The 26,614-nt window shown below is 41.5% G+C and overlaps 1 protein-coding gene across 8 annotated transcripts in view; it reads right to left on the bottom strand.

Annotated features, from left to right (window-relative positions):
* LOC145344246 (ubiquitin carboxyl-terminal hydrolase 15-like) overlaps positions 1-26,614 on the bottom strand; it is a 115,650-nt gene that overhangs the window by 66,483 nt on the left and 22,553 nt on the right. For 7 of the 8 annotated variants that reach the window (XM_080191276.1, XM_080191277.1, XM_080191278.1 and 4 more), the window contains 3 exons: positions 21,666-21,796; positions 15,308-15,434; positions 6,796-6,941 (listed from right to left, as the gene is read on the bottom strand). In XM_080191276.1, the coding sequence (XP_080047402.1) occupies positions 6,796-6,941; positions 15,308-15,434; positions 21,666-21,796 (404 nt within the window). Of the gene's footprint in view, positions 1-6,082; positions 6,135-6,795; positions 6,942-15,307; positions 15,435-21,665; positions 21,797-26,614 lie in introns of all 8 variants that reach the window. The other variant, XM_080191283.1, reaches the window with a different exon arrangement.

Here is a 26,614-nt window from a genome sequence, read left to right as displayed (position 1 = left end):
TTCACGAAGAATATCTATGTATATCTTACATTCACATGAACGCGTGTCCTTTTTCTTTACAAATTGCTACATATTATTTTATAGTTTATTTATTATTGTCACAAGTAGGCTTACATTAACACCGCGATTAAGTTACTGTCAAAATTCAGTAGTTGCTACACTCTGGCGCTTGTTCGGGTATATTGAGGGAAAGTTTAGCATGGTCAATGCATCTAACCAGCACATCTTTCAGACTGTGGGAGGAAACTGGAGCACCCAAAGGAAACCCATGCAGACACGGGCAGAACATGCAGATTCACACAGACAATGACCCAAGCCAGGAATCAAACCTGGCTCTGTGGTGCCGTGAGGCAGCAGTGGTAACCACTGTGCCTTCCCAATTTTACAATGGAAACCACCACTGTAGATTTGTCATGCTGTACTTACAACCTCCCTCTACAGCTCCAGTAGTGGGAGTGTACAACTGCAGTATGACAAACCTTCATAGAATTATAAATATGGGTACAGCAATTTATCATGGGAATAGAATTAGAGGAAAATGTATGGTATTGGAATGGGAACAGAGTTATGTTTCATAACCAGGTCCGATTACACCCCCTTTCATCTGACACCACGTTTACTCTCGACTCCCCGTGCATCTGGTGGTTCTGGAAAAAGGAAGGAAAATGGCAAGTGCTAAAAATACACAGTAAGCCACTTCACACCTATCATGAGAAAAGACATGTTCTGATGTATTGGACTGCATACTGTTCTTTCTGTCCTGGATCTAATCTGCAGAGTTTTATTAACTACCCTTCCAATTTCTAACCTACTCTGATCTTTCCTTGCCAGATTTCCATCTCCAACAACAGTTATTCTCAGTTACATCTATACAAGTCTGCTACCTTAGATGTGCTTTGTTCTACCTTTCCTCCTATGAAGGACTACGTCTATCCCTCCCAGTTTTCCCACATCATATTTATTCTGGTAAGTTAGTTTTCCAACCTAAACCTCAAACGTACCCGTTTTCTCAACGGTCAACATCTTTGGTCATTTTAACCCAATTTATCAAGCTCACTTTGAAGTGTAGATACTCAAAATATCAAAGCAGCCTTCTGACTTTACAAATCTTGTTTGTCCTGCTGCAGACCGCAAGCACTTTCTGTAGTTCCACAGGCATTCTCCTCTGTTATCAATTATCATGGATTCATTTGCCCAGGAAACCTTTCTCTCCAGCTCAGCTCTGAAGGCTCTTGTATTAATTATTAACTAATCTTGTATTAATCACAATTGATTCTTTAACTATACAATGTTTTGCAAATAATTTGAAGAATGTGGAAAAAATGCTTTTTTTTCCCCAGAGAAAGTTGCAACAGTTATTATTACATTTCCGGTATATATTTTTTCTTTGCCTATGATAACTCAGGAAAGAAGAGAATAAGAAAGTGAGTATTGGAGTCATACAGTTAGGATCAATTCCTGCCCTGAGTTACTTGGCCACAACAACTGGAGCAACAATACAAGTACAAAACTGATCACTGTAGACTGAGAGGCAAACAAATTGGCTCTGGATAACAGTTGCCCCTTCTTTACACTCGTATGTTAGATGATGACATTGGCAGTCTGGGCAATTAGTTAAGCAGTATCATATTTATGCACACAAAGAAAGAATGGCCAGTCAAGTAAGACTACTGAAGGAAGCTGGCTCCTGGGGAAGCGTTCCTTCAGGAAAATAATTTGAAAGTTTGAGGAGGGGAGGATGGGGAGGTGGCTGGGGGTGGGTGGAAATCAAAGAGAATGAAACATTTGAAGTATTGCGTTTATACCATACTGGGACAAGGGAAAGCCAAACTTGAATTGTGTACTAGGAAAAGTTCTCAGAAGAATTACATTTAACTAGGTCATACATTCTATGTATTTTTCTTTCCACTGACACGTTTGTTACATTCTATCGTGGGCAGGACCGGGGTGGGGGGCATTATGTATGAGAATAGATTATCAGATCAATTATCTTTGTCTCCCAGGTGTTCTTAAGGCTTCAGTGGGTGCCTGATTTGAAATAAAATGAAAGATGATAGAAAGAAGCAAGGAAGTATGTATACGTATACATACACATTACACCAATGTAGCATTTGATCAATAACAATAATAATGCAAACAGGAGCCGTGTTTTAGTTGTTGTTCCTACCATTGTGAAGTTCTGTAAGAAGCACTGCTCAAATTACAGATTATAACTACATATTATATAACAAACTGAATGATTCGATATAATCGAACAAATTAAGCTTCATTATATACAAGACTGTTTCTTTCCTCCTTCCCCAATGTAGATTTACACCGATATATTTCAATTAACTTTTCTCAGGTGATTTGACTGCAGGGATAGCTTGCAACTTTAAACTAGGTTTATGAGCCAACATTTGTGGTTCTGAATCCAGGCTGGAGTGAATGAGGGTCTATCGCCAATAAGTATTGGGGATGCCTTCCATTTGCTGTATTGAGGGTTCTGTTTAAGAGAATAAACAAGGCACTGGAGGTGCACACTGAATGCTGATACAAACACAATAAGAATCTCAAGTGGGAGGAACTTTTCTGGCAATATAATTTCAGCGTTTTAAAAACAGAAAATATGCTGGAAAAACTCAACTTACATCTGTGGAAAGATGCAGAGTTAACTTTTTAAAGTCTACATAACCTCTTCAGAGCAATAAAAAGATCAAGGGCAGGGAAGAGGCCAGAAAAAAAGGTCCCAGGTAGAGGGAGAATACTGGAGGTGGGTGAAAGGATCTGTTCAACGGAGGGGAGGACCCCTGCTCAAAAAAAACGAGCATGGAGATAATGTTGTTGGAAGAAGAACCTGAAATCTATTGAGGTGAGGATGTAAGGGGATGAAACCGAGTCCTTTCCGAGTGCAGAATGTTCAGCATCAGAGATGGGAAGGTCAAAGGGTATAGTGAATACATAGCAAGAGCTGGAGTCAGATGGAGGGCAAGCTGTGGAGAGTCCCAGATGGGCAGTGCTACCATTAAGTTGTAGGAGCTTGCATTCCTTAACACCTGGAAGGAAGGAAAAAGTTTCTTGTTGAGGCATCTGATGAGACAAAGGATGAAATTGAACTGGGGACAAGGACAGCTTTGAGTCGCTGCTGCTGGAGAATAAGGCTGTGTGTGTAAATATGGCAGTGTGTGTGGATCTCTGAAGGTGACTCATGGATTCAAAATATTAACTCTTGTTTCTCCCCCCCAAAAGATGCTGCCAGACCTGCTGAATTTCTTCAGCATTTTCTGCTTTTATTTCAGTGTCTACAGTATTTTGCTTTTAAAATTTCAATGGAATCAGGTTGGGAACATTTTTATTACAATGCAATGTGGCAACTCCAAACTCTTAATTATTTTGGGTAATTGTGACTTTATCTACTGTTTGGCGAATGCTTGAAAGCCACGTCTGCATTATTGAAGAATCAGTATCTATGTTCATAGAATCAGAGAAACCCTACAGTACAGAATGAGACCGTTTGGCCGATCAAGTCTGCACTGACCACAATCCCACCCCGGCCCTACCCCCATATCCCTACATATTTACTCACTAATCCCTCTAACCTACACATTTTAGGGCCTTCTATGTCAAATGATGAATATTACACATTTATTTTCAACTTCTTTCACAAGATGTGGGTTTTGGTGGCTGGGTCAGAATTTGTTGTTCATCCCCAGTTGCCCTTGAGAAGGTGTGCGCCATTCTAAGCACTCTTACCCATGTGGTGTAGGTACACCCACAATGCTGTTAGGTAGAGTGTCCCAGGATTTGGACTCGGTGATACTGAACAAACAGCAATATGGATGTGTGGCTTTGAGGGGAACTTGCAGGTGCCAGTGTTTCTATGCATCTGCTGCCCTTGGAAGTTTCTGTCAAAGGAACCGTACTGAATTGCTGAATGCATCTTGTAAACATTACATGCTCCGTCAGTGTGTTGCTGGTGGAGGGAGTGAATGTTTAGGGTGGTGGATGGAATGCCCTGGATGGTGCTAAGCTTCTCGGTGTTGTTACATCTGTATTCACCCAGACGAGTGGAGAGTGCTTCATCATATTCCTGACTTGTGCCTTGGTGATGGTGTCAGGAATTGAGTTACTTACCATAAAATTTCCAGCCTCTGACCCGTGCGGCTGACCAATATTTATATGGCTGGTTCAATTCAATTTTTGATCAGTGGAAGCCCCTAGGGTGTTGATAGTGAGGGATTGAATGATGGTAAAGCCAGTGAATGTCACGGGGAGGTAACGAGATTCTTATTACAGATGATAATTGCCTAGCAATTATGTGGGGCGAATGTTACTTGCCACTTGTCATCCCAAACCTGAATGTTGTCCAAGTCTTGCTGCACATGAACATGGACTGATTCAGCGTCTGAGTCATGAGTGGTACTGAACATTTTGCAATCATCAGCATTTCTGACTTTACAATGGAGGGAAGGTCATTGATGAAGCTGAAGATGGTTGGACCTAGGACACTACCCTAAGAAGCTCCTGCAGTGATGTCCTGGAACTCAGGTGACTGTTCAAACGACCATAACCATTTTCCTTTGTCCTGGGTATGACTCCAATCACTGGAGAATTTTTCATGATTCTCTGACTCCAGTTTTGTTAGGACCCCTTGACGCCACACTCGGTCAAATGCTGTCTGGATGTCAAGGGCAGTTACACTCACCTCATCTCTGGAATTCAGCTCTTTTGTCCATGTTTGGACAAAAGCTATAATGAGATCAGGAGCTTAGTGGCCCTGGCAGAATCTAAACTGAGCATCAGCAAGTAGATTGTTGCTGTGCAAATGCCACTTGGTAGCACCGTTGATGACACATTCCATTGCTTTGCTGATGATTGGAAGTAGATTGATGGAGCGATATTTTGCGGGTTGGAATTGACTTGTTTTTTTGTGGACAGGACATGTCTGGATAACGTTCCACATTCTTGGGTATTTGCCAGTGTTATAGCTGTACTAAACATTTTGGCCAGAGGCACAGCTAGTTCTGGAGCACAAGTCTTCAGTACTACTGCAGGAATTTTGTCAGGGCATAATGTTGTTCTGTGCATAAGGAACTGATTAATGCAATTTTCAAAAAGGAACTTGACATTTGCAGTTACAGACAACAAATACTTTGCTAATTTAAAACTGATGTATATCTTCATGACTAATTTGATCACAAGACTATATTTTCAATAGAAGTTTACTTTGTAAGCATTGTGATTTGTTTTCTGATAAACTAAATCTACTTGAGTCAATTGGCTCACATTTGGAAATGGAATTGCAAAAGATCTGAAATTCATCACACGTTCCCTATACATAACCTACTGAAGCAGGTTTCTGGAGATCAATTCTTGTGATGTTGTTTTGAAATATAAAGTCGGTTTTTAATTTATAAGGAATAAACCAGCTTGGATTTTGCAAAATCAAGTAGCTTTCAACCATGGTATGATTTGAACTTGTGACCACTAAAAAAAAACAAAGTGAATTTAAAATGAAATTTTAAAAAGGCTTGATGGACTAAATGGTCTACTTCTGTTCCTACGATACCCCTTCCCTCAGTGGATAAATGATTGTTCGTATGTGAGGAGAAACCAGAGATTAATGAATCATAATCATTGACTATCAGTTGAGAATTAAGATTTGGGATTTTTTTTTGCTGGCATAACCAGTGCTTCCTTCAATTTGTATTTACATAATGTAAAAAAAAAATCACAATGCACTTCCCTGAAATGCAAAGAAAATGGACAAAGGGAAATTAGGTTGGTTAATCAAAAGCTAGGTGAAAGAGGTGAGTTTCAAGAAAGGTCATCAAAAAGGATATGGAGACAATTAAGTACAGTTACTAATGCTGGGGCAAAGGGAAAGAAGAGTGCACAAGGTGCAAAAGGAACAGGAAGTTTAGGAGTGGGAGAGCAGGTTGTGAGGTTGAAGGTTACAAAAAAGTTGGGGGGGAGGTAAAGAGGTCATGGACTAATTTAAATGCAAGGAAAAGTATCTTAAATTTGAGGTAGTTGGTAGTCACAGATACAAGCCCCCTTTTGGCACTTCAATATCTGCCAACCAGTGATAAAGTTCACTCACTTCTTGGCATTGTTGCAACATAAGTCAGCCCAAGTTAGAGAGTAGTTCACTTCTGGGAAGTAAAAAAAAAAGTCATGAAGAATGATCTCAGTGTGCAGCCAAGGATTTGGCAGTTGTAGAAATGTCTGTGGTTTGCTTCCATTACTTTCTCAATTGATGAACACTGAACTGAGACTCTAAGGAAGGAACTGGAAAGAACTGTAAGTAAAATGTCTTCCAAAAGATACCCAAATTAAGGAAAATAAATATAGTAATTGCTATTTTATGGCCATTTTTAGCAGCCATACAAAAAGCAGGTAGGAGGTCCAAGTGTAGAATGCACACCAATAAATTGCATGTGGCTATTCAGTTGGATGACAAATGTGTTTATATATGCAAGTCTGAGACCAACTTGGGAGAGACCTCAGATTTGCGTCACTGAGCCACCTAGTGAACGACAGTCTAAAATGTCATGGAATTGTTGGCTTAGCAATTTACAATGCAAAATGTGGCCACAAAAGCATCACACATTGTAACATTAGTGAGTAAGGTTTATGGACAGTTAGTGCATGCACCATGCAAGTCTTGGAGGATTGATTGTTACTAAGGTGCTCTCTTTAAAGGTGCTTTTTGAAATTAGAAACTGCTATTAGTATCAGGAAGCATCAAACACTCGTCACTTCACCTTTGTTTGCAAATATAACACGAGAATACCATATTTTGAACTACTATACCTGCCCTTGATATAGTCCCGCATCTTGTATCGTGCTATCAGGCTTGTTCAGGGGTTCGAATGTGTTGCTCATGTACTTGTTCCACAATCTAATTTCTTTTTCATCTGGAATACTAAACAGTTTCCGCATCTCCTTTTCAATTGTATCTGAGATTTAAAACAAAATAATAAGGATTCTCTTTCCAAACATAAGTGCCGAGGATATTTCCAAATTTCACCAAAGCAATCAATTTGTTATTCAATGATGTGAAAACTTGTCACCTCAGTGAAATATTTAATAAAACGGTACACAGGAGGCTCCCTTAGACTCTGAATAACATTCAAGCTGGACATACAATTTGTACACAGCTTCCAACCAGCAAAGAAAATTGCTCAGGGACAGTAATCCTTTAAATGTTCATAGTTCATCAGGTGATTTATACACATTCCTATACTTATACACCTAACTCATCAGTCAACTTTCCAAGAATAAAAGTTCAAGGAACATGAATGATGCAACAGAAACAAATGGTTAATGAATTAGAAAAGAATGTATTAGCTTCAGTCGAGGTTAAATAGCAAGCTACACACCAAGAAAAATGCTTCAATTAATGGAATGATAACAGAAAATGTTGGAAACAGTTGTCAGGTCAGGTACTATCTGGGAATTGTAAAGTCCTAATTATGTTAGGGGTTGCAGGTTTTCAACAAGAGGTGGTTTGCACATGTTTTAAACCAACAGATTTATTAAAAGAGCTATGTCCTGTAAAGAGTACAAACAAGAGTGCAAAACCCAAATTTCATTAGCAACTCATGTGATCAGCTCTTAAAGCAATCTGCAAGTATTTAAATATGTAACATGGAAAGAGAAATATCAGTTTCATTTAAGGTTTCCTTTAATTGGCAGATCTCTGCATGAATAAAATGACCAACTCATTGTTCTCTAAGGTGTAGTCAAGCCAGACATTGAGTCAGGTCCTTCTGCCTTAACGATCTGGCTTAAAGACAACCTCAGATGAAGATTCCTTTTGCAGTGTGGCTTTTAAATCTTCCCATACCAGACATGGTGACAAAAGCGTACCCCAACAATCAGTAATTGTAATCTATATTTTCATCATGGTCTGGTTGAGATTATTAAATGACCCTTAAATATCAGAGAAAAGACTTTTATCTCATGGGTAGAATAAATTCAAGCCCAGCTCCCAGTCAAACAAATCAGTAACCACTGATCTCAGGAATTATGGACTGCTGATGGTGGAAAAGAGAGAAAGTTACCACTTACAATTATTATTCAAGACCCCGTTAGTAATTCCACATATTAGAGAGGCAGGTGAAGACACTATCAAGCTCCATTGCGATCCTCAATAAGGTGAAAATGCAGTTAAGGCTCAGATCTGAACATGCACTTGGCTATGACATTATAGCACAGTCAGGATTCATGGAAACCATATCCTACAAAGAGACATTGCCTTTAGCTAGGTTGTTGGGGTGGGGGATATTGGTAATAGGAGAGACAAACCTCGTAGAAAATTGATGCAAGCTTTGAGGGTTTTCAAATTACTTATAAAACTTTTCACATTCTGGACTGGATTAGACATTTACAACTGCTTCAATTAATCAAGCTGTATTTTCATGCGGCAAGCATATAGCACATTTCTGCATTCTTAGGCATTTCAATTTTACTGATAATTGATACAGCACCAAAGTTTCTAGTGGCCATGCCAGATCATTGCATTTACATCTAGAACACCATATCCCACAGATACATTCAACTCAATATTGAATCATAAACTTTGAAATGAAAGGTCAGTAGTGAGGCTTTGCCTTTCAGATATTGCCACTGTGAGAGTTTTATTATCATATAGAGTCATAGAATCCCTATGATGCAGAAGGAGGCCTTTTGGCCCATCGAGCTTGCACCAACTCTCTGACAGAGCCTGGAATAGCCTGGCCCTATTCCTGTAACCCACGTATTTACCCCAATAATCCCCTTGCCCTTTACATATATTGAGATATTAAGGGGCAATGTAGTATGGCCAATCAACTTAACTTGCACATCTTTTGACTCTCTTACGTAGAAATTCAATAATAGAACTAAGTATTAATTGCTGAACCAAGATTAAATCATATATGAAGCTATCAGACACAATAGAATTTTGCCAAGCATTCCTGTGCTTTAAGTAGTACCAGGGTAATTCTTAATGAGATCTTCTACAGTCAATATTTAGCTCCTACTGTGATTCTGCTCCATGTATTTAAGATCTTATAATGAGGGTAGGGTATATTACAGTGTGATTATTTATAGCATATAATTCAATTATCTAAAAGCAGAAAGTATATTCAACACTGGTGTGGGAAAGGGTTTTGATTCAAGAGGGAACTTTTCTGTTGGAATGGGCTTCATTTAAACTAAGTTGGGATCAGTGTCATGGTGAATCATGTAACAAGGATAACTTAACCTTAAGGATGAGGGGGAAGGGTTCCAGCGAAGATATATTTAGAAATCTAAAGAGGAAAGTAAAGACAATAGAAGTGTAGTGATTTGGTTAAAAACAAGCAGATTGGGACAGAGTGTTTAATGGTAATGCAGTAACAGTGAATAATTCTGTTCAAATAATTGTAAAAAAAAGGTTCTTTACCTAAATGATTTATTTTTAATCATCATTAGAGGGGCATGGTCACAAGGTGATCAAGGTTGGGAACTGCTTCCTCTGGAACACAACATTTTGATAAGACATAGAACAAAAAAGGAGGAATGGTAGCCCTCATTTTAAAGTATGAAATAAAGATATTGGTGATAAAGGAGCTTCGCTGAGAATGTCAGGAAGCGGAATGTTGTGGGTATTAGGAATAAAGAGAGTCAGAATAAAGAGATACACTGTTGAACAAAGCATTATGAAATAATTGGCGGTTGTAACAAAAGCAATGTAACAATTGTAGGTGACTTTAATCTTCATATAGACTGTACCAATGTAGTCTGGAAGATGAGTTTGCAGAATACTTTTGATTTTCTTGAACAAGTTGTGGAATTAACTTGGCATAAAGTTGTTTTTCCTATTACTGTGCAATGAGGCAGGGTTAATTAGTAATCTCACGGTAACAGATCAACTGGAAAAATACAACTGAATACCACGTTAAGCTTGAAAGCAACATATTCTAGTTTCAAACAAGAATGCTAATCTTAAACAAAGTCAATTATATAGATTTGAGAGAAAAGCTGGCTAATGCTGATTGGGTAAACAGCCATATTGTAGGCAGCTGTCAGTTGCAGGTGATGATGGACTATGCTCAGGGTTCATGTTGCTTCTGGACTGAACCCTAATCTGTTGCGGCTGTAAAAGCTGAGAACACAAGCCTGGTACCTGTGGAGCTTTGTACTTTCAGCTGATTTACTGTTGGCCAACATTGGCCTTCTAAACTTTGACACAACAGCTGTGCTTTGTCGAACCTGATGCACCAAGGGACAGATTTCTGGTGATTGTTGATCCAAGGTATGTGAAGCTGTGGGCGACCTCCAGAATGAAGTTGCTGATGTTGAAGAAGGTGGAATCTCTACATTCTGGCCCATAACTTTGACTTTCTTGACTCTGATAGTCAGTCTAATTTCCTTGCAGGTTCGGGAATACCAATCTACAAGCTGCTGCAAGTGGATTTCAGTGTGGGATGCCTGCGCAGTGTCAGCAGCAAGAAGCAAATCTCAGACTAGAGTTTTATGCTCTTTGGTGTTGGCACACAGTCTTGCCAAGTTGAACAGGTTAGCTTGCCATCAGCTCGGCATGCAGAGAGACACACTCATTCGAGTCGCCAAATACATTCAACAGTAGCAGGGAGTAGAATATGCTGAAGAAAATGGGCGCCAGGAGACAGACCTGCTTTATTCTGCTGCTGATCTTGAAAGTGCTGCTCCATTGTAAGAGACAGAACTGTGCATATTCTCATGGAAAGGAGGAATGATGCCCAGCAATCCAGGAGCGCAGCTTATTTTCCACAGTCTGAAAAGTCTGCCTTTACTGCCAGTGGTCTAAGAAAGCAATGTAAAGTCGTCTGCGACGTTCACAGCACTTCTCGAATAACTGTCAAAAATCAAGAATATCGTGCTGATTGTCAATCTGCGAGCTCTGAAGTCATACAGACTCAGGATAGGTGTGTGATGCCAGGATCTGTAATCTGCTCAGAGCAAAGCGAGCCAAGGCCTTACCCACAAGGAGATGTGATAATCGGTGCAGTGTGGTCCCTTTTGCTTCTGTATAAGGCAACTGTGTGTGCATCACACGGAGGGATGTCAGAAGTTGCAGCGGGACATAGATAGGATGCAAGACTGGGCGGAGAAGTGGCAGATGGACTTCAACGCAGATAAATGTGTAGTGGTCCATTTTGGCAGGACCAATGGGATGAAGGAATACAATATCAAGGGTAGGAGTCTCTGCTGTGTTGAAGAACAGAGGGATCTTGGGGTCCGGGTCCATAGGACTCTTAAATCGGCCTTGCAGGTGGAGGATGTGATCAAGAAGGCGTATGGTGTACTGGCCTTCATTAATCGAGGGATTGAGTTTAGGAGTCGGGAGGTAATGCTGCAATTTTATAGGACCCTTGTCAGGCCCCACTTGGAGTAGTGTGTGCAGTTATGGTCGCCTCACTATGGGAAGGACGTGGAAGCTATTGAAAGGGTGCAGAGGAGATTTACAAGGATGTTGCCTGGATTGGGAGGCATGCCTTATGAAGATAGGTTGAGGGAGCTGGGACTCTTCTCCCTGGACAGATGAAGGTTGAGAGGTGACCTGATCGAGGTTTATAAGATGTTGAGGGGAATAGATAGGGTGGATTCTCAGAGGCTATTTCCCAGGGCTGAAATGGTCGCTACGAGAGGACACAGATTTAAGGTGCAGGGAAGCAAGTACAGAGGAGATGTTAGGGGTAAGTTTTTCACTCAGAGGGTGGTGAATGAATGGAATCGGCTGCCGTCGGTGGTGGCGGAGGTGAACTTGCTAGGGTCTTTTAAAAGACTTCTGGATGAGTATATGGGATCTAATGGGATTGGGGGTTATAGATAGGTCTATGGCTTAGTAGGTATACAAGTGCAACTAGTGGGCCGAAGGGCCTGTTTGTGCTGTAGTGTACTATGTATGTTCTATGTATCTTGAGGCACAACCTTTCCTTCCAACAGAGAGAGACAGAAGTTTATGGAGATGCTGCAGCAGTGCTGATTTCCCACACTTTGATTTCAGATGGAACACTATCGTTTCTTGGGGCTTTTATCACCAACAGGATGGTCAGTGGCATTGCTGACCTCTAATTTGAGAGCTCGTTGCCCAGCTCCTCCATGGCAGTGAAGATCAGAAGGGCACTGAGAGCTTCTTCAGTGAAAATCTTCTCCATTGTGTAGAGTTTGAGATCGTGCTCCACCTCCTTTCCCTCTGCTTGTACATTCAATGATGATCACTTGTGTTTTGATCTTTAAGGGAGTTGATTTGATTGCTACTAGGCCAGTTACTTTTTTAGTTCTTTCACATAACCCTCAAGCAACTGCAGATTCAGCAGTTGCTTGTATGTTGATTGGGTAAATAGACAAACTTATGGCAATAAATAAAGTGAAAAAAACAGTTAAAGAAATTATTCAAAATATTTTTAAAAATTCCATTAAATTACAGTAAGATTCATCCCTGGTTTATTGAGGAAGCTAAAGGATAATTACTTATTAATTGTAAAGAATTGCAGCAAGTTTAAAGTTTTCGAAGTTTATTTATTTGTCGCAAGTAAGGTTTACATTAGCACTGCAATGAAGGTACTGTGAAATTTTCCTAGTCTCCATATTCCAGTGCCTGTTTGGGTCAATGCACCTAAGATGGTAGGAGTTGAGGGCCTGAACGAGATCATTGTTACTAGAGAGGTAGTGCTCGACAGACTAGTGGGACTGATGGTGGACAAGTCCCCAGGATCGGATGGAATGCATCCCAGGGTTCTGAAGGAAATGGCGGAGGTGATAGTGGATGCCTTAGTGATTATTTTCCAAACCTCGCTGGATTCCGGGGAAGTGCCGGAAGGTTGGAAAACAGCTAATGTTACGCCGCTGTTTAAAAAGGGTAGCAGGCAAAAGGCAGGGAATTATAGGCCGGTTAGTTTAACGTCTGTTGTAGGAAAAATGCTCGAATCCGTCATCAAAGAAGAAATAGCGAGACATCTTGAGAAGAATTGTTTGATAGAGCAGACGCAGCATGGATTCATTAAGGGGAAGTCGTGACTGACGAATTTATTGGAATTCTATGAGGATGTGTCTAGTGCGGTGGACAGAGGGAACCGGTGGATGTAGTGTTTCTCGATTTTCAGAAGGCGTTTGATAAGGTGCCACACAAAAGGTTGTTACAGAAGATTAGGGGGCATGGAGTTGGGGGTAAGGTGTTAGTGTGGATAGAGGATTGGCTGTCAAATAGGAGGCAGAGAGTAGGTGTCAATGGGTGCTATTCGGATTGGCGGTTGGTGACTAGTGGAGTGCCCCAGGGATCGGTGCTGGGGCCTCAGCTATTTACCATTTATATAGATGATTTGGAGGAGGGAGCTGAGTGTAAGGTGTCGAAATTTGCTGATGACACAAAGATAAGTGGAAAAGCAAATTGTGCGGAGGGTGTAGAAAGTCTGCAGAGGGATCTAGGTAGGCTGAGCGAGTGGACGAGGACCTGGCAGATGGAATACAATGTTGGCAAGTGTGAGGTTATCCACTTTGGCAGGAATAATGGCAGGACGGACTACTACTTACAGGGCGAAAAGCTGCAGCATGCTACGGTGCAGAGGGACCTGGGGGTCCTTGTGCATGAGTCACAAAAACCCAGCCTACAGGTGGTCAGGAAGGCAAATGGGATGCTGGCCTTCATAGCGAGGGGGATTGAATATGAAAGTAGGGAGGTCTTGCTGCAACTGTACGGGGCTCTGGTGAGGCCGCAGCTGGAGTACTGTGTGCAGTTTTGGTCACTGTACTTGCACAAGGATATTTTGGCCTTGAAGGGAGTGCAGAGGAGGTTCACTAGGCTGATACTGGAGTTGAGTGGGTTGAGCTATGAAGACAGGCTGAATAGACTGGGCTTGTACTCGTTAAGAGTTTAGAAGAATGAGGGGGGATCTTATTGAGACATATAAGATGATGAAAGGGATGGCTAGGGTAGAGGTGGAGAGGTTCTTCCCACTCAGAAAGGACAGCAGGACTAGAGGGCACAGCCTCAAGATAAGGGGGCGGGGGCAGTTTAGAACAGAGTTGAGGAGGAACTTCTTCAAAGGGTGGTGAATCTCTGGAATTCTCTGCCCATTGAAGTGGTGGAGGCTACCTCACTAAATATATTTAAGACGTGGGTAGATAGGTTTTCGGTAGGCAAGGGAATTAAGGGTTATGGGGAGAAAGCGGGAAAGTGGAACTGAGCCACTTCAGATCAGCCATGATCTTACTGAATGGCGGGGCAGGCTCGAGGGGCTAGACGGCCTACTCCTGCTCCTATTTCTTATGTTCTTAACCAGCACGTCTTTCAGATTGTGGGAGGTAACCAGAGCAGAGGAAACCCATGCATTCATGGGAAAAACTTGCAGCTCCATACAGACAGTGGCCCAAGCCGGGAATCGAATCCGGGCCCCTGGCACTTTGAAGCAGCACTGCTAACCACTGTGCCACCGTGCCGCCCTAAGTTTGAGATCTGAGCGTTTTAAGAAACAGCAAAAGTTCATCAAAAGGTTGGTAAAAAGGCAAAAATGGAATTACAGGAATACAAAAACGGCTTTACATACTTGTAAAAAGCATTTTACAAGTATGTAAAGAAAAAAGGCTGCTAAAGTAAATGTTGCTCCCTTAGCCAGAAGAAATTATCCTAGGGAAGAAGGAGATGCAGAGGCATTGAACAGGAATAGGATCGAGATGACAAGGAGCCTTTTCAGTCAAAAGGGTTGTGAAGCTTTGGAATTGTCCAGCCTGGAGGGTTGTGGACGCTCCATTGTTGAATATATTTAAAGTCAGGAGACAAGTTTGGTCTCTTAGGGAATCCAACAACATGGGGAGTGGACAGGAAAGTGGCATTGAGGCAGATCACCAATCATAATTGTACTGAATGGTGAAGCAGGCTCAAAGAACCACATGGTCTATTCCTCCTCCTATTTCTTATAAGGAAAAGAAAAGCTCCCCTTAATAACTTGGTCAAACCACACAGGTTTTATTTCCAGTTTCTCCCCAGCTGGTTCTTTTATGTTAGGATGACACCAGGAGCAACTGTACCAGGAAGAGAGAAACAATATAATTGGCCTGCACTTCTACTCCTGATCACTACAGAACATTTCCCACTTGAAAGGCAAGTTTATAGATGCTGGGTTTAGTCAATATGCCCTAGGTGATCAAATAGCCTGTACCAGAAGTTATCATCTAGGCTTGTGAAATGAAAGGACACTTGAGTGAACTGCAAGAGGATGTCCATAGAAATGCCTCTCACAGAAAACAATGCCTTCCGGATATGCAGAGAGAAACAGTAGCTGGAAAGATGTTAACACTGTTGAGAATATTCACTTACCTATGATGTCAGCTTTGCTAAATCGCCTTGTTATGACAGTGTTCATGTTACCATTTTCACACAACTTTAATTCTGTTAGGTACACTTCCACTTTGCAATGCTTCACAAACATGCCCTGCTCCACCACCTGAAAAGAAAGTATTCACAAAGTAACAATAGCAACACACAGAAAATTTCTTTTGGGAATCATGCAAGGCAAATCATTTTAATGCAAATAAAATAGGAGTGTTTTTCAAATACTTAATTGAATGTTTTACTATTTGTTAACCTAATCTTCCACAATACCCCACTTAAATAAGCTGCAATTGCTGCATTCTAAAGCACAGATCACTGACAGCAATAGAAATAATCCCAGTCCATTATTATCTCCAGAAACAATATCTGCATGGATCTTTTGTTTGTTCTGGCTAATGTTCAGCATACAAACTTTTAAAACAACTCATTAACATCTCAAAGCACTGCTAGAAGTAATACTAAATGAGGGGAGTTAAAAATGTTTGACAGAAATTGAATTTTTTTAACATTATGACAGCAAGAACTACATTTAAAATTCTCTACAACAGTTCAAACTTGTTGGTCAACAACCACAAAAAAGTAGGTGCTATACCTTATTTAAATGCTGTTTTAAAGACTGACTGATCATAGATTCATATTATGACCATACAGAGAAGATCACAGTCATTCAGTCTCGAACTTTTGAGGTGCAGAATTCTTTTGCATCTTTTAAAATCAGGCTTCCACATTTGAACACTTCCGCTTCAGATTATGTGATTGAACAAATATACTCTTGAGGCATGTTAATTTTCAGTGTTTTCCCACAGTTAAAAGTAACACTAATGAGGTCTAGTGTGTTTAGTAATTGATCATTACAGGTTGTTGTAATGCAAGGATTCTTAAACTTGTTGCTTTCAGGATCCCTCTTGCGGTTGTAAAAATTCCACAGATCCACCACTGACTGTCACTGTGTGGTAGTGGCGAGCCTGAAAACGATGTCAGATGATATGCACCATATAACCAGTACTGTCACCTCCCTCTACTGTGGCTGTTTGGTGGCATGATAATCTTGGGACAGTTAAACTTGCGTCGAGTCAGAAAAATACTTATTTCCTTTGGGTAATTAATAAAAATTTAATGAGTCAGAGTTGTATTTTCTTTCTGACGTGCACTGGTTCTTTTTGGCAGAGTCAAGACCATCTTGTGAACCCCAATGCTATACTGGCCCTTTCACTGTTTGTTACTTGAAGAGTCTGAAACACTTTGCCTGAAATAGTAGAGGTAGATATGCCTCACTGCATTTAAAAGTACGTGGAAGTGCATTTCAATTACCATAACCTGCAGGGCTTCAGACCAAAAGCTGGACACTTAGATTAAGCTGGACAGTTAATTCTTTCAGCCAGTACAGATAAAATGGGCTAATCAGCTCCCTTTTGTGGTATAACTTTTCCATGCTTCAGGTGTTAGTTCCTCAAAGTAATTGAGAAAGTTGGTCAGACAAAATCATTCTCGCATGAATTAATATGTTTTTATAGTACAGGTACTTTTGTTCACTCCTGATCAATTCCGAAATAGTACAGGAATGGACTGTAGTTGCCATAGCTACTCTATCCCCTTTTTGAATATATGCATCGCAATGATTATTTCCAATCTACCGTTTGCTCCCCAGGAGCTAGTCATTCCTTCAAAAGGACTGTTGCTGCATCACTATCTCCTCTTGTCTTACCCACACTCATGGATAAACATGATCTAAATTACATAAAGTCACTGATTTTACTTCAGTCATTAGCTTATGGGAGGTTGTCATGTTATTTGTGCCTTGTTTTCCTTAAGTTACAGAAACAGCAAGACTGAAATTTACTCATTACACCTCATTCTACATATGACTACATTGTCATAGTAATGAAAGAAAAACACCAAATAATGTCCAGAAATACTGGACTTTAAGTAAAACCTACAGGTTTTTAAAAAATGGACGCCCAAACTCAAAGTTGACTGAGGATATAAAGTCAGTCACTCGTAAAATAGGTGATATTCTGAGACAACAAAACCACCTAGTGTTGTGTTGTGTGCATGCACGCATGTGTCTGTGATCTGATTAGTGCTGGGGTATCAGGGAGAAGCAGAAATACCTCAGCAAAACCTACTTGCAGATATATCTCCATCTCTCTCAGACAGGGAGAACGCCAGAACCCCAAAACCAACTGTTCACCCGCAGGAGCCAACACTATTGGAATTTCGAAAATAACTGTTCACCTGAAGTCAGTACTACTGGGATCTCGAATTGCAATGGCTGCAATGCTCCAAGAAACATAGCAAATAGGAAGAGGAGTAGGTCATTTGGCCCTCTGAACCTGCTCCACCATTCAATTATAATCATGGCTGATCATCCGATTTAATAGCCTGATCCCGCCTTCCCCCATATCCTTTGATCTCTTTTGCCCCAAGAACTATATCTAATTCCTTCTTGAAAATATACTACGATTTGGGCTCAACTGCTTTCTGTGGTAGCAAATTCCACAGACTGACCAGTCTCTGGGTGAAGGAGTTTCTCATTTTAGTCCTAAAAGGTTTATCCTGTATCCATAGCCTATGACCTCTTGTTCTGGACATCATTACCATTAGGAACATTCTTCCTGCATCTACCCTGTCCAGTCTTGTTAGGATTTCCAGGAGATCCCCCTCATTCTTCTAAACCCCAGCAAATATGATCCTGATTCAATCATCTAATACTCATGAGTCAAGGACCATTTTGTATCTTTATTTTACTTGCTTACTTTGGACTCAATTCGCACTTCTAATCTGTAGGACTGTATATGCATGTTGTTTTTATCATTTTGTTGCCTTTAGTAGCTAACAAATTCACTCCATCTTTAACTTAAGAAAGTCTGGTTAAATTGGGTCATTGTAAAACAAATATTGGAATTGAGAAAAGGTAGCCTTTATAGATTCAACTTTGCTGCAGCAACAGGGGATATTGAATAAAGGAGCCAGTTTATCCTTTCTCATCTGGATGGTAATAAATTGAAGGATCTCACCCACATTAACAAATACGGGGAAGCTCATCTGGGGACTGGTTGTAACACTTTCCTACAATCTCCAACCCACTGTCATCCTGAATTGGAAATGCATCACTGTTCCTTCATTGTTACTGAGTCAAAATCCTAGAACTCACTCCCTAACAGCAACATAGATGTACCTACACCACATGGTCTACAGCAGTTAAGGAAGGCAACTCACCACCAGCTCCTCAAGGGCAGTTTGGGATTGGCAATAAATGCTGGCCTAGCCAGTGACATCCACATTCCATGAATGAATTTCTAAAAAAATCTGTTGATGTTGTCACATAAATGCGTCACAAGACAAACTCAACATGGAGCGTTGTTGGAAGATAATAATTTCAGCTTCAAGCAATAAGGACAGTTTATAAACGGCATTAAGATCTAACAGAGTTGACAAACACAATGCCCAAAACCATGACACCAATGAAACTATTAGGGTGGTTTTAATACAGATGGCGACATCAAAATTGGGTTCTCCAACTGAAATCCAAATCCCTAAGCAAGACAAAGATCATACTGGTATAGTTTACGTGTTTGCAGACCCACACATGCACAACTACATGAACTGATGAAGGGGAATGGCCTAGCAAGATTAAATGGGCTTGAACTTATTTTGACCTTTTATGAAAATCACTGTGACATTTCGTGTGCAAAAATTATCCATTTCAATGCCTTCCTTTATCCTGAACATTCTCTAAATAAAAAACAAATTCTGTTTCAAAACACCCATATCACCAGCAAAACCAATTCTTTCTGCACAATAGGAACTATTGATAAACTGAAGGTCTTTAACTTATCTACCATTTGGAATTGCAAATTAAAGCTTGGATGTTTTATATTTTAATGATTCAAATGTAGTCTTATGATCAAAACAGTGTGTATCTCTATTATCCCATTTATAGTTCACTTGCAGAAAATTGTGAGAATTCTGAAAAATGCTTGGCTTCATTCACTGACACGGAGATATTTAAATTCACATGCCCCCTAGTTAGGAGCTTCGAAGGGGAGTTTAAAATTTATTAGTGTCACAAGTAGGCTTACATTAACACTGCAATTAAGTTACTGTGAAAATCCCCTATTCACCACACTCCAGCATCTGTTCAGGTACACTGAGGGAGAATTTAGCATGGCTGATGCACCTAACCAGCAAGGCTTTCAGAGAACCCAGAGGAAACCCATGCAGAAATGGCAAGAATGTGCAAACTCTGCACAGACAGTACTCCAAGTCAGGAATCGAACCCAGGTCCGTGGCACTGAGGCAGCAGTGCTAACCACTGTGCCACCATGCCAAAGTTATCCCCAGTATCCTGGCCAATATGTATCCCTCAGTCAACACAGAAACAGATGATCAGGTTTTGATCGTATTGCTATATGCAAATTGGTAGACACATTTCCTATGTTTCAACAACTATAACTTGTATTTATATTGTGAACAAAACATCCTAAGATACATTGTACATTATGAAGGAAAAACTAACATCAAGTCATGAAAGGCAATTAGGGCAGATGGCCAAAAGCTTGCCAAAGAGATACACTTTAAGGAGAATGTTGATGGGTAAAAGAGAGGCATGAAAAGTGGAGGTTTAGAAAGGGAATTCCAGAGTTTAGGTAATTGGTAACATGACTACTAATGGTAGAGCAATTAAAATCAGCAATGATCAAGAGGCAAGAATTAGGTGACGACATATCTCAGAGGGATGTGGGGCTGGAATAGATTATAGAGACAGGAAGCAGTGAGGCTCTAGAAAGATTGAAAATGTTAAACTTGAGGCATTGCTTAACTGGGGGTCATAGCAGGTCAATAAGTACAAGAGTGCTGGGTAAATGGAACTTAGTGCAAGTTAGAACAAGACAGCAGATTTTTGGATAGCCACAAGTTTACAGTGGAGGTCAGTCAGGAGTGCACTCAAATGGTCAAATCCATTAGTAAAATGTAGGCATCAGCAGCAGATAAGCTGAGGGCTAGGCTGAGTCTGGCAATGTAACAGAGGCATAAATAGGCAGTCTTGTGATGACATAGCTATTTGATCCAAGGTGCATCTCACCATCAAGCGTGACAGAAAGGTTGTGAACAGCCTGGTGCAACTTCAAATAGGTGAAAGAATGGAGCTAGTAGCCAGGGAACAAAGACCAAAGGCAGCAGCTTCAGCCTTCCCAATATTTAATTGGAGGAAATTTCTGTTCATCCAGGATTGGATGCTGGACAAGCATTCTATGGGGAAGGAGTCAAGAGTGGTGCTTAGGTAGAGGTGGCTGCTATCAGCATTCATATGAAAACTGACGCTGTGTTTCAGACATCACCAAGAAGCAATGTGCAGGAGCAGGAGGGGGTGGAGAACCATCACTCACTTAAAATGCTGTCTGTTTTCATCACCCTACCAGTATCTAGTTGAGGCTGGAATCACTTTTAAAGGGCCTTTTAGAACCATCAAAATGTTTGGACTCAGAAGCTTAAACTGACTGTGCAAAAGTAAACCCAAGTACAGAGCTAAACCACACTGCATGCAAGTAATTCACAGAACTGGTGCTTTGTTTTGTGGTCAGAAGTATCAAAAGACCAGGTCTACAAAGGTGCTCATAAACTGTAAGGGAATTGGCAATAAAAGGTCATGTAAATATGTGCACTCAGACTAAGGAGTGGTGACACTGCTGCCTCAGTGTCAGGGACTTGGGTTTGATTCCTGGCTTTGGTCACTGTCTGTGTGAAGTTTGCACGTTCTCCGTGTCCATGTGGGTTTCTTCCAGTCGCTCCAGTTTCCTCCCACAATCTGAAAGACGTGCCGGTTCGGTGCATTGATCCAAGCAGGCGCTGGACCGTGGCGACTTGGGGAATTTCACAATAACTTCATTGTAGTGTTGATGCAACCTTGTGACTAATAAATAAACTTTTTACTTGAAGGAGACCAACATAAGGAAATCTTTCTGCAGTGCTTTAATGGAAATAAATACTACGAATTGTAGATAATGTGAATTCAATTTCTATCTGTTAAACTGAATCTAGCACTTTAGTCCAATTGTTATAAAAGGAACAGTCGAAACTGATGTTCATTTACCTACATGACTACATATATTGCAATTTAAATACTACTTAGTTGAAATTGAATGGACAGTCATGGGCCAACATTTTACATAATTACATAGCCTACAGCACAGGAACAGGCTAATCAGCCCAATTTTGTTTTAGCTGACACTTTCACCACTCTCCAACGAATTATGTCAGCATAAGCTTCTATTCCTTTCCCCCTCTAGTTTTCCTGTAATCTTTCGACTTCCCTTACTGTGAACTGAAGCAGGCTAGGTACCTTTCGTGCAATTGGTTCTTGGTTCTCTAACAACCCATACCAGCTGACCAGCTTATTCCAGCCTTCTGTGGGTACCAGGATGTAATCCAACTCATCGATGAGGTGCTCCTTTAGAGACTGCGAATCTCCACCTGCGTACAGCAAACAAGGACGAAAATGTAAATTTGACTCCAGGTAAATTCAAACTTGAGCTAAGCATGGAACCACAGTGCAGTAAAAATGATTTCTATTTTTAATAAGTGCTAGAATTGGCTGCTACTTAACGTGTACATGAAGTTTTGTTCCTTCCTTGTCGTTTGGGAGAATTATTGATGTACAAAACATAAAGCATTATTTGTACTCTGATAAATTTGAATCAAATATAATGCTTTGCCTCCAAATACACCTTACAAATTTTTCAATTCCTTTTATGGATAATGTAGCAGCTTCCACCAACCTACAACTGTATGTTCTTCTTTCACAGTTTATAATCAAGTACCACCAGAGATACAAAATATCTGGGTGAAGCAAATCAGAAAACTTACTCATATTGTCGCAAAAATATGTCTCTAACTTCCCCAGGCCTTCCCACCTCCAGGTCCGGTCCAATTTTCTTTAACTGGGTTATGTTCTACAGAGGGGTTGCAATGCCTGAACGAGGATTTTGCTCCAGAATCACACTTTGGGCCTTCTGAATCTGTACCACCAATTGATTACTTGGTGTTCTCAATCAATATGTCATACTATACTCCTTTCTCTCAAACCTTCACAGCAATTCCTCTGGGAGCCTGATGCCTCGCTTGAATGGGAACTCCCAGTAAAGGTGGAATTTCAATCCATGCCCCACTACTTTTCCTCCCAATAAGTCAATCTGCCAAGAGCCACAAATGCTGCCTATTCCTAAAATACTGGCACAAAAATATATTTGGAACTATTTCCAATGAAAGAAAAGGTGTGTTGTTCTTTTTGATTTTCAGTGTAGTCTTTTATATTTTTAACTCAATCGCCTAGTCCCTCTTGCTCTCCCTCGATGCACCCAACCTCAGTTCTTAAAAGTACTCAACTTCAAGTCACTGAAGTCTTCCCAGATTGTAATTCCTCACATCAACACTAATTTCAGACTTACTGTGAGGAACAATAGATGAGAAGTCACAAGTGCCAACTTTACATCAGCAGCTTTCATTATAAATATGGAAAGAGAAAATAGGGACACATAATGTGAGACTTTAAAATTAGGCCAGGAGTACATCTATGCCAGCTGCTCTTTTAATCTTACTTCTCCTGAAGACTACACTTCATCTCAATTCCCTTTGTATAAGGTCATGGAAGATCAATGTGCGTACGTTAATTGGCACAGATATGTTGGGAAGCAGGTTTAAAGCAAAACGGTAGGCCTGAAATGCCTCACAAATGGGTGCATCACTAATACTGCTGCACACTCAATTCAATAATGGCATCAGAAAAGTATGGAATAATTATTTCATTTCTCAGCTGTCCTCAGAATGAATATCCAAGCATTAAAGTTGGCATTGCCTTAAATGCTACGTGATAATTTATTGAGCAACATTCCCCTTGATACAAGAAAATGCCACCAGAAATTGATTTGCTAATTTTCAGTCTAATATTTTCCAATGCTAATTTTTACTTCAAAAATCCCCCCAGAAGCAAAGGAAATTAGCCAAGAAAAGTACTTATTAAAACTGTTTTCTGCATGAACAAAATGTTAGTTTATGGTATTCCAGATAAAGGGGAAGATGTGCTGTCCAAGAAGCAATTAGGAACAGCAAAGGGAGGAAGACACTGGTGGGTGTCGTCTATAGGCCCCCGAATAATGATCTGGAGATGGGGCGGGCTGTTAACGCGCAAATAAGTGCGGCGTGCAGGAATGGGACGGCCGTAGTTATGGGGGATTTCAATCTGCATATTGATTGGTCGACCCATGTTGGACGTGGGGGGCTCGAGGAGGAGTTCTTGGAATGCTGCCGGGATAGTTTCCTCGAACAGTGTGTGTTGGAGCCGACGAGGGAGCAAGCTATCTTGGATCTGGTGCTATGTAATGAAGCGGGTAGAATTAGGGACCTTGTGGTGAAGGATCCTCTTGGGGAGAGTGATCATTGTATGGTGGAGTTTCTGGTGCAGATGGAGGAGGAGAACGTAGGTTCCCGGACACGCGTCCTTTGTTTGAATAGAGGGAAATACGGTAGGATGAGAGAAGAATTGGCGAATGTGGACTGGGAGAGCGCGTTGGAGGGAGGGTCTGTTGAGGAGCAGTGGAGGATCTTTAAGGAGATCTTTCTTGGTGCTCAACGGAAATTTATTCCGATGGTCAAAAAGGATAGTAGGAGGAGAGGTAATAAGCCGTGGATAACAAAGGAGGTGAAGGAAAGTGTTAAACTAAAAGCGGAGGAATTTAGAGTAGCTAAGAGTAGTGGGCGAGAAGAGGATTGGGAGAGGTTTAAATGTCAACAAAGATTGACAAAGAAGTTGATAAGGAAGGGTAGGAGAAACTATGAAGCTGGGCTAGCGCTTAATATAAAAAAGGATAGCAAGAGTTTTTATAAATATATAAAAAGGAAGAGGCTGGCTAGGGTGAATGTTGGTCCTTTAGAGGATGAGAAAGGGGACCTAGTGGTAGGGGATGGGGATATGGCTAAGGTATTGGATAACTTTTTTGTTTCTGTCTTCACGGAGGAGGACGTGAATAATTTGCCGGGTGTTAGCGATGGAAAGGTGGTAGGACTGGAGGGTCTTAATGACATTACTGTTACTAGAAAGGCGGTGCTCGACAGACTGGAGGGGCTGATTGTGGACAAGTCCCCAGGACCGGATGGAATGCATCCGAGGGTTCTGAAAGGAATGGCGGAGGTGATAGTGGATGCCTTGGTGGTTATTTTCCAAACGTCGCTGGATTCCGGGGAAGTGCCGGATGATTGGAAAACGGCTAATGTTACGCCGTTGTTTAAGAAGGGTGCCAGGCAAAAGGCGGGGAATTATAGGCCGGTTAGTTTAACGTCTGTGGTAGGTAAAATGTTAGAATCTGTCATTAAGGAGGAAATTGCGAGGCATCTTGAAGGGAATTGCTTGATAGAGCAGACGCAGCACGGTTTCATTAAAAGGAAGTCGTGTCTGACAAATTTACTGGAGTTCTATGAGGATGTGTCTAGGGCGGTGGATAGAGGAGAGCCGGTGGATGTGGTCTTTCTAGATTTTCAGAAGGCGTTTGACAAAGTGCCTCACAAGAGGTTATTGCAGAAGGTCGAGGGACATGGAGTTGGGGGTAGGGTGTTAGCGTGGATAGAGGATTGGTTGTCAAATAGGAGGCAGAGAGTGGGGGTCAACGGGTGCTATTCGGATTGGCGGATGGTGACTAGTGGAGTGCCCCAGGGGTCGGTGCTGGGGCCTCAGCTTTTTACCATTTATATAGATGATCTGGAGGAGGGAACCGAGTGTAGAGTGTCGAAATTTCCTGATGACACCAAGATTGGGGGAACGGCAAATTGTGCGGAGGGTGTGGAGAGTCTGCAGAAGGATCTAGATAGGCTGGGCGAATGGGCCAGGAAATGGCAAATGGAATTTAATGTTGGCAAGTGTGAGGTGGTCCACTTTGGTAGGAAGAATGGTAGGAAGGACTATTACTTACGGGGCGAAAAACTGCAGCAGGCGACGGTGAAGAGGGACCTCGGGGTCCTTGTGCATGAGTCGCAAAAACCCAGCTTGCAGGTGCAGCAGGTGGTCAGGAAGGCGAATGGGATGCTGGCCTTCATAGCGAGGGGGATTGAATATAAAAGTAGGGAGGTCTTGCTGCAGCTGTATAGGGCATTGGTGAGGCCGCAACTGGAGTACTGTGTGCATTTTTGGGCGCCGCACCTGCGCAAAGATATTTTGGCCTTGGAGGGAGTGCAGAGGAGGTTTACTAGGCTGATACTGGAGTTGAGGGGGTTGAGCTATGAGGAGAGGCTGAATAAACTGGGCTTGTACTCGTTAGAGTTTAGAAGAATTAGAGGAGATCTCATTGAGACGTATAAGATGATGAATGGGATGGATAGGATAGAGGTGGAAAGACTCTTCCCGCTCAAAAAAGACAATAGGACTAGGGGGCACAGCCTCAAGATAAAAAGGGGGGCGGTTTAGAACGGAGTTGAGGAGGAACTTCTTCACTCAAAGGGTGGTGAATCTCTGGAATTCTCTGCCCGTTGAAGTGGTGGAGGCTGCCTCGCTAAATATTTTTAAGATGCGGGTTGATGGGTTTTTGATAGGAGAGGGGATTAAGGGTTATGGGGAGAGGGCGGGAAAGTGGAACTGAGCAGCGACAGATCAGCCATGATCTTATTGAATGGCGGGGCAGGCTCGAAGGGCTGGATGGCCTACTCCTGCTCCTATTTCTTATGTTCAATGTACATGCTGCTGGCCAAAAATGCATGGCTGTTCAAGTTCCTGGCTGGAAACCAAACTGGTTAGTATAGTCTCTGATCCTCAGCTACCTTCCATATACATCCCAACAAAAACACTGATTGGGCGGCAAGATGGCACAATGGTAGCACTGCTGCCTCACAGCGTCAGGTACTTGGGTTCGATTCCCGGCTTGGGTTACTGTCTGTGCGGCGTCCGCATGTTCTCCCCCATGTCTCCGTGGGTTACCTCTGCTCCGGTTTCTTCCCACAGTCCAAAAGACGTGCTGGTCAGGTGCACTGGCCATGCTAAATTCTCCCTCAAGGTACCTGAACAGGCACCAGAGTGACTAGGGGATTTTCACAGTAACACATTGCAGTGTTAATACAAACCCACTTGTGACACGAATAAATAAATAAAACAAAAATTGCCTGTTGCTTCAAAAATTTCCTAAAGACCAGTAAAACTACAGGGTATAACAATACAGGGCATGTACCAGTGCTAGAAATATATCAATTTCTGAGGCATTTCAGACAGACAGACTGACTGACTGGTTTAAACCTATTCCCTAACAATCTCTG

The sequence above is a fragment of the Carcharhinus amblyrhynchos genome, chromosome 6 (genome assembly GCF_965287045.1).
Source record: "Carcharhinus amblyrhynchos chromosome 6, sCarAmb.v2.hapA, whole genome shotgun sequence".
Classification (NCBI taxonomy): Eukaryota; Metazoa; Chordata; class Chondrichthyes; order Carcharhiniformes; family Carcharhinidae; genus Carcharhinus; species Carcharhinus amblyrhynchos.
The sequence above is the reverse complement of the archived record's forward strand: the minus strand, read 5'-3'. Positions and strand labels throughout refer to the sequence as shown.